This window comes from Stenella coeruleoalba (genome assembly GCF_951394435.1).
Source record: "Stenella coeruleoalba genome assembly, chromosome: 5".
NCBI classification, from domain to species: domain Eukaryota; kingdom Metazoa; phylum Chordata; class Mammalia; order Artiodactyla; family Delphinidae; genus Stenella; species Stenella coeruleoalba.
In genome coordinates, this window is record NC_137150.1 from 98,452,295 (window position 1) to 98,466,228 (window position 13,934).

A 13,934-nucleotide genomic window follows, 5' to 3' on the forward strand; every position below is an offset into this window, starting at 1 on the left:
ATGGCTATGTCACTATTTTAGATGACTCTTAGCTTCCAAAGATTTTTTCGAAATATCCACCTTAATCAGGAACTTCTTTATAGTAACACTTTACAAAGTCATAATCATCTTGGGAAATCCTCATCTCACAGCTTGCTCCTGAATTTTTTCTTAATGTTTTTGTGCATTCTTACCCATCCATCAAGCATTTGTTTCATTTGAAGTGAATTGGCTAAGTTCAAGAGAACACTGGTTGAATTTCATATTACTTCTTCTTGGGTGGCCTTTCAGACATAATTTCTTGTAATGGCTCATTCATTTGAAGGCTGGTGCACTTTGGTTGAGAGTCTCAGTTTGTTTCCATCCAAGAAACTTAGCTGCCACACTGAATTCCATGAATATTTTCAAGGAACATCGCTACATGTCCCCAGCTTGATAACCTAGTTAACGGTTTAGAGTATTTGGGAATGAAAAAGTTGTGAAAAATCTTGCTTCACTGGCTTCGTCATTTGTTAAACTGTCACAAAGACTTGTTAACGTTATAGTGTGATGTGTGGTTGATACAGCCATGATTTTGTGTAAGATAGACTAATTTTCATTACTTCTTACAAGAGCCCATTGCAAAATTATATTCCCTTCAGTGCCTTATTTCCTGCAATAGGCCTGGCACCGGGAAAACAGCAGTAAATGAGACAGACGCAATCACACCTTCACAGGGCTTACAGTACAGGGTTGGAAAAAGGCATTAAACACATGGTTACTTAATTGCAGTTATAATAAGTATGATGAAGGAAACATTCAAATAATGGGAGGCCAGAAGGGTGCGGGGAGTAGAAGATTGGTGAAGAGCAAAGCTCTCCTGAAGAAACCACTTCTGAGCCCAGAACCAAAGGATTAATTGGAGGTTCCAGACATACAGGGAAGAACATTGTAGGGAAGAGAGCAGCAGGTGCAAAGGCCTTAGGGTGGGAAGGAGCTTTGGAGGAACTGGAAAAATAACCAGCACAGCTGGGGTGAAATCAATGAGTGGTAAGTCACATTATTCAGGGCCTTGCAGAAAATGTAAGGGTTGGAGTTTTATCCCAAAAAAAGTGCATGGAAGCTGGTAGAGCAGAGTAGTGATGTGACTGGATTTATGTTTTTGTTTTTACGATTCCCTGATCTGTGAAGAACGGGCCCAAGAGAGAGAGGAAGAATTGTAGGGAGGCCAGGTAAGAGGCTATTTAGAGGGGACTGGATCAGAGATGACCAAATTAAGAGATCTTGCTATAAAAGTAGCTCCAGAATTAGGCCAGATTCTAATTTAATTCTTTTTAAAGACTTTTGAACCAGACATGTCTTCTACAGGGAAACATTTCAAAGGATTAATATTCATTCTACCTGAGTTTATGCTGAAGTAAGAGGCTTCAGACACAAAGAAGCCTCTTGGATGAGGTGCTGAGCTGCTACAGTGCCTCGGTGATGTCTGGGGCACTGTACCTGGTGTGCTCTTCACTTTAGGGTCTAGTTTTTATAACTTTTATGGTTTTATTCCTCTCTGTTATTTTTAATGATCTTTGAGCAGTAGTTTCCAGTCTTTTACATTGACAATTACCACTTTTAATTTTCACCTGTAAAGCTCATTTTTGAAAGATTTTATCCACCAGTGAAAGGAAGTTTTCCTGTTTCTATTGGGTAGCAAAGAAAGACAGATAAAAATATTAATCAACACTTCAGTAATAATTAGAGGATTAGTAATTTACTCTGAGTTGGTATAATTCAATCAGATTCGAACTAGACTTTCTGAAATTGAAATTTTCATCTGAAAATGAAGATGTACGTGGATCCTAGACATATCCTGGGCAACATATTAGCAACCACTGTTTAGAAGTTCTGTAGAGAGAAACTCCTTAGTTACTGCTGGTCTTACTGAGAGAGGCAAAGCCAGCCATTCACAGGTCCAGACTCAGTAACTCAGATCTTTTAATCCAGAATAATAAATGATACCGACATTTTCATTCTAAAATGTAAATGTAAAAAACAGCATTTACCACTGGACTTGAAAAATAAAATAAATTTTATAAGTGATTTGCTCTAAATTCCTGGTTTTGAATCTGTCCAACATTAACCACTTTCTAAGAAAAGCTCAACATTTCTAGGATGACTCTGGGCAATCATTTTTTAGGTAATTTTAGTTACGGAACAATGAGCTCAGAAGGCATGTCTGCATTTGCATTGATAGCTTCAGGTCTTTTAAGGCAGCCTCTGTTTGTTATGTGCCATCAATTTGGGGCGGGGTGTGTATCTGTGTGTGTGTACACATATATATGTATATGACCAGCTGAAAAGTGATAGTCTGATATTCCTTTTTTAGAACATGAATTATCACTTAAAAAGTAATGTTAAACCTCATTACTTCAAATTTTACCAATCCAGAATTTTGTATTGGTCACTCTAAAGTTTGCCTTTATTTTTTTTAGGAAAAAACAGGAGCTAGTTTAAAATTACATGTGAAATAAAATGATCCAATGTAGATGTATTAACATGCTGCCTAATTGGAACTCATAAACACTTGTTTATTCATTGCCTCCTGACAATGTGCTTAGGACTTGGGGACAGCTGAGCCTGACAAATATTCCCATTTGACAGGGTTATTATTGCTATATGCTGGGTTATTTTTAGACTTAACACGGATAGTATAAAAGGTTTTAATTGCCACATTCTTTAACCACATTTTTTTGCAAATATTTTCCATTTCTTCCATCTTCCATCGGATTATATTAACTTGTAAATGAAACATAGGGGCGGAATAGAGAACTCCTTTCTAATAGAGTCCAGATTTCTGTAACTGGTTGTTTTTTTCCTGCATGGGATGTTTTTGGTTTTGAAAATAGAGCATGAATTCCTTAGATTGTTTGCTACCTTAATTGTACAGTAATTTTATAGAATCCTTTCTGTTTTGAGTGCTACACCTAGCTATGTTTCTATTTTTAGTTTTTCTGTTGTGTTCCTAATTTTTGTTGTTGTGTCTGGCAACGTTTTAAAACTTTTAAACTATTTAGTAAGATTTTATTAATGAAGTCTCAGTTTACATGCATATTTTTAGATTTGTCCTTATTTATACACAAATGAATATGTATAGTGTTTGTGTGTATACATGCAGAAAAATATCTGTATTTTGATGTCAACTTGTACAACAAAGGTGCTGATGAATAAGTGTTACCAATTTTGCAGAGAAATTTATAAACAAAATTAATTTGTTAAAGTGGTATAACCCAAAGAGGCAATTCACCTTTATGAGATAGAGTTTATTTCAGACTGACAGATAACCTCAAGAGCACCTTAATGATTTTAAGTGTTTTCTATGTGTTTTGGTTTTTTTTTTTTTTTTTAGTAAGTTAGCAATTCTTTTAAGGGGCTAAGTATGTGTTTGTGCTATCTTGTGCTATCCGGGGGACAAATTCATTCACTGCTACTCTTACTAAGATATTATTAGTGTCCTTGATACTAGGTTACAAAAGAATTTTAATGTGTCTTACAATCTTTAATATTTTTAATGTCTCTTATATTTTAATATAAGATGTCTTATGTTATTTCAATATGTCTTATAATGTCTTTAATATGTCTTATATTCATTTTTTAGTATATAGAAATTTAGGTGTGGAGAGGGTTTGATCTATCCATATGTAGCTTGTAGCCTATTTGACTTACTGCTTAGGCAACTGAGCCATGCCTACATCATCTGTGAAAAAAAAAAAATTGACTGTTTTCATCTGAGAAAATTGTTCCTGAGCTCCTGTTGTGGACTCAGCTTCCATAGATGGCATTGTAATATTTCTAAGAGAATCAAGATTTATTCTCTATTCTCAGTATGTAAAAGGAGATTAGATGTAAAATGCCACATAAATTATCTGCCACTTAGTAAATGTTAGTTGATGCTGAATCACGGTAAATTATGTTTTATTATATATGTAAATTTCCCTTCACTAGATTGCACATGGTACAAATCAGTGCCAGGTTCCTATCGTGGAAACAAGGAATTATTCCCAAGGTCACACAATAATATTGACACAAGAATTTAGCAGAAAGGTGAGCCTTGTCCCACATCCTCTAGCTCTTGAACAAAGTAGCTATCTGTACACCTGCAATGCAAGGTTGCTGACAAAGTGAGAATTGGGAAAGAATGACCTCGGGTCCCTTCAGTTTCTGGGGAATTTGTTATTTAAAAGAATTTCAGAGCAAATAAAGGAGAAGAATTTGTAGTATACATTGTCTGGCTTCGTGTATTTTCTTCTTTCTGGTAAATATAATTACTTAGTTACAGTGCTTTATGCTTCCTTGAGTTAGAATAAATAAAGGCACTCAAGCATCCCTTCCCTCAGAAGTAAATGGCTTCAGCTGGACAAAAATTATACCCTGCAGCTAATATAGTTGGTGATATACTCTCGTAAGTGATGGGTACTGACACTGCTGAGAGTCTTTTCAATTTATTCAAGAGCACAAAACAGAGTATTAATTGGGGGAAAATCTAAATCTCTTTCACAATCCTTTAATCTCAGGAATAGACAGTGCTGTCAATCAAAAATATTTCTAAGTTAGTAGCCAATATGCTGATATTTTTTATTATTTGTGAACTTATAAAATATCATATTTTCATGGTATTACATGTGGGTTAACATTAGGTATCATGTTTTAAAAAATATTTCATGGAATAACTATGAAGTTCCCAAGCCTATGCAGTTACTATATATTAGAAAAAATTTTAATTGTACTTTAAGTAAAACCCTGTTTATAGGATATCAATTATGCCTCATAGTAATATTGCTAACTAAGTTAGAGCTGTCTTAGAAAATCTGATGTTGATGTCTTCATTAAGAAAACCCTGAAATCTGTCATCCTGTTGTTGATTATCGGCTCATCTTTGTTTTCGTATTTTTCTTGTGCTCTTCCTCATGGTCACATAATCCTGCCTTCAAAACCCCACGGAGGCCTGCCTCCTCTTTAAAGCCTTCTGAGGTTAAGGAAGGCAGATGTTAGAGCAGCTCTTTTTATCGGGATTATGATCACACTCACTTTGGGTTAGACTCTGCTGCTAAAACTAGTGTAGAATGTGCACTGTAGATGCCACCTCTTCTTTGGGCCGCGCGGGGGAAATGAGGGAATAGAGTGCTGTGAGCTTCAGCAGAATCCCTGAGGGCGTTCTGCGTACTACTACTGCTGCCATTCCCTGCTGTCCAGAGCACCCAAATGAAGTTCACAGTATATTTGGTGTTTCGTGTAGTAATGTATATGTTATAAGTATTCTTTTGTATGTATTAAATATTGGAGTAAAATTACCAAAAAAAAAATTCCCATCCAGAAGCTCTTAGTTGAGAACTGAGTGAATTAAATACTGCCCTTCACTGTGAGCATATATCACTGATTTTCTAGTATTGTGTGCTAGTATTGTGTTAGAGTGGATCCAGCTTGATAATTGAGCTGACAATGAATACTTTATCAGTACTTATTATTATAATCACTGCCCTAAGCACTTTACGTGGAATGCATACTTTTAATTAGCACAGGTCAGAAGCCTTCAAGTTATGGTTGACTGTGTCTCAAACTTCACATCCATCACCACCTCTCTGAATATATACGTACGTATATCAGAGTTTGACTACATCTCTTGGCCTCCACTGCTACACTAGTTCACGTTACCATCAACTTTTACCTCAATTATGGCAAGAGATTCCTCCCTGACCTTTGTTTCTGCCCTTTCTCCCCTTCAGTCTACTCTCAACCCAGTGATCAGTGTGATCCTATTAAATCGAAGGTCCCATCTCATTCTGCCCAGTGTCCTTACCTCCAAGACACCATTAGGATATGGCTTCTCATGACTTGTTTGGCTTCATCTCTTACTTGTCTTCCCCTTGTTCGCTCTGGCCTCAACAATGCTGGGCACACTTCCTTCTGAGGGCCTTTGTGAGTCCCTTTGACTGTTCTCCGTTATCCACATACCTGATACCTCACTCCCTCACCTGTTTTAGAGTTTTATTCAAATGCTTCCTTCTCAGTAAGGCCTACCCTGACCACTCTACTTAAAATTGCAACCCCTTAACTTTCCCTAACTTCCTTCATTTTTCTTGTGTATTTATTATCGACTAATATACTATATATTTTTCTTATTTACATTGTCTATTTTTTCTTACCCCCACAGGAGGTACACTTCATATATGCAGGGATTTTTGTCTGATTGTTCTTTGCTCCATCTATAGCACCTAGAAGAACACCTAATCATAATACATACTTATTAAAAACTGTTGAATGCATGAACAAATGAATAAATAAACAAACTGCCAATCCTGGCTCTGTCTTTTACTAAGCTTATTTCATCCATCGATGCAAATATGCTGTATATGAAAGGAAATTATTATTACTTCTATGATAGCTTCTTTTTCTTTCTTGTTTTTAAGATTTTAATAATAGTTTTATTGAGATAATTCGCATACCGTACAATTCATCTACTTAAAATATACAGTTCATTGATTTTCAGTATATTTAGGGTTGTGCAGTTATCACCACAGTCAGTTTTAGACCGTTTTCATCACCACAAAAGAAACCCTGTAGTCAGTAATAATCAAGTAATAATCACTACCCATTCGCTAATCTTTAACCCCCTCCAATCCTAGGTTACCACTAATCTACTTTTATCTCTCTAGATTTGCCTATTCTGGATATTTCATATAAGTGAAATCATGTAATGTGTGCTCTTTTGTGACTGGCTTCTTTCACTTAGCATGTTTTCGAAGTTGATCCATGTTGTAGCATGTATGAGCACTTACTTTTTATTGCCAGGTAATATTTCATTTTATGAATATACCACTTCTTTCACATTTTGTTTACCCATTCATCAGTTGATGAACATTTGTGTACACGTGTTGTATGGACACATGTTCTAAATTTTCATGGGTATATACCTGGTAGTGGAATTGCTGGGTCATATGGTACCTCTGTATTTACCCTTTTAAGGCACTGACAGACCATTTTCCAAAGCAGTTGCACCATTTCACAATTCCACTAGCAATATATGAGGGTTCCAGTTTCTCCACATCCTTGCCAACACTTGTTACCTGTTTTTTTGATTCTAGTCATCCTAGTGGGTATAAAGTGGTATCTCACTGTAATTTTTATTATTATTTCCCTGATACTTAATCATGTTGAGTATCTTTTCATGTGCTTATTAGTCATTTGTATATCTTCATTGGAGAACTGTCTATTCAGATCCTTTGCTCCTTTTAAAATTGGGTTAGGGACTTCCCCGGCAGTGGTTAAGACTCTGAGCTCCCAATGCAGGGGGCCTGGGTTCGATCCCTGGTCAGGGACTAGATCCCACATGCCACAACTAAAGATTTGGCACAGCCAAATAAATAAATAAATATTTTTTTAAAAATTGGGTTATTTGTCTTTTTAATGTCTAGTTGTAATAATTCCTTACGTATTCTGAATACTAGATCCTTATCAGATATATGTTTTGCAAATATTTTCTGTCATTCTTTGGCTTATCTTTCTTGTTCATGATAGCATTCTTTGAAGCACAGCAATTTCACACTTTGATGAAATCAGTTTATGTGTTTTTATGTATTTGCTTATGCTTTTGGTGTCATATCTAAGAAACTGTTGCTTAATCCAGAGTCAAGATTTATACCTATATTTTCTTCTAAGTGTTTTATAGTTTTAGCTCTTGAATTTAGATCCACCTTAAGTTAACTTTTGTTTGTTTGTTTGTTTATTTTTTTGTTTCTTTGCTTTTTTTTTTTTTGCGGTACGCGGGCCTCTCACTGTTGTGGCCTCTCCCGTTGCGGAGCACAGGCTCCGGACGCGCAGGCTCAGCGGCCATGGCTCACGGGCCCAGCCGCTCCGCAGCATGTGGGATCTTCCCAGACCGGGGCGCGAACCCGTGTCCCCTGCATCGGCAGGCGGACTCTCAACTGCTGCGCCACCAGGGAAGCCCTGAGTTAACTTTTATATATGATCTGAGGTAGGGGTTCGGTTTCTTTCTTTTGCATGTGGATATCCAGTTGTCCCAGCATCATTTGTTAAAAAGACTATTTTTACCCCCATTAAATTGTCTTGGCACCCTTGTTGAAATCAATGACTGTAAATTTGAGGATTTATTTCTGGACTCTCAGTTCTATTCCATTCATTATGATAACTTATACATTGCTGTGAGAAGTTTGAGTCAGATGGTTCCCTTTGAGTTGCATTCATGTTGCCTAGGCTGTGTTCTTGTTAACTGGGCGCCTTATAGTAATAGTGATTTTCTGGAAGGCTGTTTACTTGGGAGAAGCTTTCTAGAAAGGCACGTTTTAAAGTTTCTCAATTCCCTGCTTAATTGATGTTTTCTTTGCCTTCATGGAGTTGTAAAGGTCAAAATCTCTAATCGTGACTTTCTTTCTTTTTCTTTTGTCTTCTTGGCTGTCCTTATAGCTTTCCATTTGGAATTCATATTTTCCTCTTAGGGAGCTGTTTTGAGCCCCCATGGAATTTGAGAGCAAGGTCAAGTGAGTTGCATACATTTGTGCAAAATCTGGAGTTTCAGCACTGCATGGGCTTTATTATAATAAAGCCCTCTTCTAATCAAGTATATCCATAGTTGACTAGGAGATTCTGGCATGTAGCCTGAAGGTAATAGGGCCAGCTGGCAGTCTTCTTATGGCTTGAATGCCATATTGGACCACACAGGTACCTTTTCATCCCAGGCTATTAATCTTAGAAGTTCAGTTTCTAATCTTAGAAGTTGGAAACTCTTTTGGTGGAACAGGAAAGTGGAAAATCAGTTCTTTATTGACGCTGTGTAAAGATTGCCAGGAATATCTATAGAATATACAGGTAATTCAGTTTGTCTGCTTTTCCTAGTCAGTTAACCGGGTGATAGTGAACCTCTCTCCAGGCATGTATCCTCTTAAACTCCTAAAATACAGATTTAACTTAATCATCATTCAAGTACCTGTACTATGTAGATATTCATCCATGTAATCTCTCTCAAAATACCACTTTCCTATTAGTTTAACAGTTATTATGCTCTAGTTCTTTCAAGACACATACCAGTTGGATAATAAACATAATTTTTCTTCAAAATTGTAAAATAGAATAATCAATTATTCTGTGCTTGCCATTGATTTAACAAATATTTGTACACCTTCAGTGTGCTGGGAAGAATGCGAGGTGTTATCTCTGTCAGTGTATTGGGAACCCTCGGCACAGTGTTTGGCTAGCATTTATAGGTGAAATCACTCACCTTTGTGATTGGCTTAGGACCTTCTTCCAGGTTTTCCCCCTACAGGTTAGTCCATGATTGGACTTAGCCAAACATGCTAACAATCAGAAGCTTTTATTCATCCATTTATTCAATAAATGTTGATAGAAAGTCTCCTGTTATGCCATATGCTGTGATTGCTGCTGGCGATACAGAGGTGAAGACTGACAGCCTCAGTCACTACGCATGGGCTAGGCATCATAAAATGATGTTGCTTATCAGCACTAAAATGATTGCAACAGATCACTCTTATGTGACACATGGTACTATGAGAACATCTAATAGTCATCCCTTCGTTAAACCAAAAATCCCTAAGTGCCTACTGTGTGCTAGCACAGTTTGACTTGCGAAGATCAGGAACAGCTTCTGAGGGGATGCGACAGTTAAGCTGAGATCTAGAGAGGAGTGAGCCAGGTGAAGGGATAGTGGAAGCGCCTTCCTGGCCGAGAGCACAGAGGAAGAGGAAGAAAGCTAGTATGAAAAGAGGCCAAGACGGGCAAAACCAGACTGAGGTCGGACCTTGGGGGCTGTGTTGAAGACTTTGCCCTTTGTCCTAAGAGCAGAAGGAAACCACTGAAATGTTTGAACTAGAAGCCACCTTTTTACACAAGCCTGTGACCTAGGTCTTAATTAGACAAGGTTAGCTCTTACACAGATTTGATTTTGAGATAGGAAATGTTAAAACTTTAAAGTTCTGTCTTATGCAGAGTGTGCTTTAGAATTACCTGGAGGACTTGTTAAAATAGCTTTCTGGGCCCCACTGCCAAGAGATGCTGTAGGTCTAGATGGTGTTCAAACTTTTGAATTTCTAGTAACTTCCCAGAAGATACTGCCGCTGCTGGTCCTACTCCTGGACCAGATTTTGAGTTGCAGTTAGTTAGAGCCACAGAATTAACTCACCTTTCATTTGTTATTGTTTCCCTCACGGGTAACCAGCAAAGGATCATTTTTAGTCATATAGTAACAAGAAATATTTGCTTCAGAAGCTATCAATATATTTTATAGAAGCTACTTCAGGGCTATAAATTATACTTATCTGTGTGCCGTCCATGTGTGTGATACGTGATTCTATGAGGCGATGTGGTGTATTCAATATTGGGCAGACATAGCCCCAGAAGTCCAGATACTTAAAGAAATTGTGATTGCCAAAACCTTATAAAAAGTTAAAGTACTATCTTGATAGCTGTTAAGATTTTGAAATTTAGAACAATATGATATGGGTTTGGAAACAGTTGGTGTTTCAGCAAGAATAAACCTATTACTATTGAATCCGTTTTTGTTTTTTTTTTCCTAGATCTAATTACTTGTTTAGACACTGCATCCAGTTTTTTGGAACCTGAGTTCAGGTATGACCATATTTGTGACTTTTTTTTCTTAAATGTTACTCTTCATCTACTTCATCCTCATCTTATGTACTTAAGATTAATGTACATGGTGTGACTCATAATCATTGTTCTGAGACATCAGTAAACCAGAGCTTATGTAAAACCACTGAGTTGCCATGTTTAAATTTTGCCTTAACTTTTAGCATTTGAATCTTCTCCACAATGGAAGTATAATTTGGATATACTTTAAAAGTAGGATTAGTCACTCTTCAAATCTGGCAAAACTCCTAATAAAGGTAGAAGATCCATTTATCTTTGCTCAAAAAGAAGTAACAGGAGGGTTTAGGCTGTTAGAGAATTCCTCACTGTTCTTACCCAGGTGGCATTTTTATTAATACTACCATTTCCCTGCTTTACACCCTTGTCTCTTGCTTGGACTAGGATTCACTTGTAATTGGTTTCCCTTTTCTAACCTTTGCTGGCTTTTTTCTGCCATTCACATTCTGCCAAGTTATTTTCTAAAATCTGTATTCGATCACTCCCCTGCTTTGAAATCTTCAGGAGCTACTTATTATGACAAAATGCCATCCCTATTCATTAGCCTGGTTTTCAGGGTCCTTCACAAGTAGTCTTTGGGCCATTTTTCTAGTCTCACGTTAACGTACTCATGTTGAAACATCTCTGGATTATTTATACTGCTCTGAGCTCTCAGAACTTTTGTCTGGAATCACTTTATTCTTCTCTGTTTAGCAAATTCATTCTCATCTTTGAAGACCCATCTCACTCACCTCCCCCAACTTGCTACTGCTCCCCAAAGAACCTTCATTTTGTCTTCAGGAATGGTTCTCTCTCTGTGGGCTGGTGGGGCTCTTCAGCCCTCGTCGGGGGTTGTGGCCAGCAGAGGTAACCCTGGCATCGGTGTATGTCACACGGCCCTGCCAGAGGATCAGCTGTCTTGGACCCTCCACTCTCCAGCTCCGTCATCACCACCCACATGCAAGCTGCCGTCCTTTCTCGCCTGGACTGCCTAACAGTGTCTTATCCTCCACTCATGGCCCTTACAGTCTCTTTTCTTTCCAGGAGCCAGAATAACTTTTTAAAAAAAAAATAAAAATCAGATGATATGTATAGACCATCAAAATCCTTTGTTGACGTCCTCTTTTTACTTAGAAATATACTCCAAGACTCCTCACCACAGCCCCCCTGGCTTCTGCATGATCTGATCCCTGTCCCCCCTTCCAAGTTTCTCTCAGACTAACCTTACCTTTCTCACTGCACTCTACCTGTACTGGTTGTCCTCGGTTCCAGACACACACAGGCCATCCTGCCTCAGGGACACGCTTTTCCTTCTGGTTGCGGTGCACATCCCTGCACTGTTCCAGTGACAGCCGGTGGTTCTCTGCTGAGGCTTCCCTTCGTCAGAGCCCCGTCCACTGACCGAGGCAGTACAGAGCCCTGCATATGAACACAAACTCTGGAGCCCATCTACCACGACACAACTGCGTGACCTGGGCACACAGCTCATCAGTTTCCTCATCTGTAAAATGAGGATAATAATAATACCTACCATGTAGGGTTCTTATGTGGATGACTTGAAGTGTACTTAGAATGTTGCCTGGGACACAGTAAGTTTGCTGAATGTATTACTTCTATTGTTAGATTCCTCCCGGTTACTTCATAGAGTGCCTTTTCTTTATAGCATAATCATAATCTAAATTTAATTAATCATAATCTAATTAATCTAAAGTATCCATTTAATGTATTCTCCCACCACGGGAATGTAAACCCAGTGAGGCTGGCACCATATCTGCTTGGTTGACCCGGTACCTAGCACAGCCCAGCACTTAACAGACAATGTAATAGACATTCATGTAAATGTGTTAAGTGGGTAGGTGGATGAGTGAGTGAGTAAATAAATGAATGCCAAACATTTTTTTTAAATCGACTTAAATTTGATCAGTAGAGAGCTGGTGAAATAAATTGAGCCTCATCCACAAAGTCCAATGTACTATTAAATATATGAATAGCTCTTACAGTAGAAATATGTCCGCCATTCATTATGAAGCAAAATAAAGCAGTATGTAGAATATGGAATAATTTTTGTATATATGTCTGTGAAGACGTGTAAATGGTTGGAAGAAAATCTTAAGGGCTTTTTAGAAGTGGTGGTTCTCTCAGAGTGGTGAGATTATGGTATTTACATTGAACTGAAAACTGGGTAAGTGACATTTTTTGGTCTTTTTCCCCAGAAAGTACAGCACTATATACCCTTTAACTTGTTTTTATTTCACAGCAAATACTGCCCCGCTGGTTGTCTGCTTCCTTTTGCTGAGATATCTGGAACAATCCCTCATGGATATAGAGATGTAAGCTGGATATAGACTTATGTTAAAGTGATGATAAAACTTCATTTTTTTAAACTCCTTCGTAGATAGATGTGTAATCTATTGTGTATCTTTATCTTGATTTTTATTTTCTAGGAATTACTTCTTTTTAGTAATATGTAACATTTTGTTGTTTTTCTTCTGCTAAAAACCTGTTCTGTGTTGTATTATCAATAATCTATCCCATGTTTATTAAGAAAACTGCCCAGATCAATTAATTTCTAGAGGAAGAAGTATAAGTGTCTTGTTTATGAATTATCAAAAGAAAATTTAAAACTAATCTTTTATCTTTCCTCCCTGAAGTCCTCACCATTGTGCATGGCTGGTGTGCATGCAGGCGTAGTGTCAAACATTTTGGGTGGCCGGATTAGTGTCGTAATTAGTAAAGGCATCCCGTACTATGAAAGTTCTTTGGCTAACAACGTAACGTCTGTGGTGTAAGTATATATGCTGTTTATAATAAGCGTGTTGCACGGGGTGGGATAGGGATGAGTTAGACCTGAGCAGTATCATTGTTGATGGTGTTCATGAAATAACCTTTGTGTGATAAGGACAGACGTTGATGGTGTTCATGAAATAACCTTTGTGTGCTCGATATCTGAGTGTATTGACGAGCGCAGGCAAGGTCTTGCTATCTTGGCTTGTTCTCTGTTGGTAGTCATTTGGAAGAGTGATTTGTTTCTTCTTTTCTAAGTGTTGAAAGAGCCCAGAGTGAGTCTAGAAGTATATTGCCAAATCCTTACTTCGTTTTAAAGATCAGAAGGCATAACTAACTACTCTGTTCCTTATAGCCTGTGTGGCCCATGATGGATTAGGATAATTGAAACGCTTTGAATATAAATCAAATTTTGGCATAAATCAGAGATAGTATTATGAATCCCTCTCATCCCAAGAGAATATTTTAAGAATGTATTTTCATGGTATTTATGATCTACTGTATTACAAAACATAGACTAGGCATCTAAAGCAGGA

At 37.6% G+C, this 13,934-nt stretch overlaps 1 protein-coding gene across 3 annotated transcripts in view; it reads left to right on the forward strand.

The window, feature by feature from the left end:
• The window catches only part of DCBLD2 (discoidin, CUB and LCCL domain containing 2), a 92,224-nt gene that overhangs the window by 53,111 nt on the left and 25,179 nt on the right, over nucleotides 1-13,934 (forward strand). For all 3 annotated transcript variants that reach the window (XM_079922727.1, XM_079922726.1, XM_079922728.1), the window contains exons 4-6: nucleotides 10,548-10,599; nucleotides 12,872-12,944; nucleotides 13,266-13,399. In XM_079922727.1, the coding sequence (XP_079778853.1) occupies nucleotides 10,548-10,599; nucleotides 12,872-12,944; nucleotides 13,266-13,399 (259 nt within the window). The remainder of the gene's footprint in view (nucleotides 1-10,547; nucleotides 10,600-12,871; nucleotides 12,945-13,265; nucleotides 13,400-13,934) is intronic.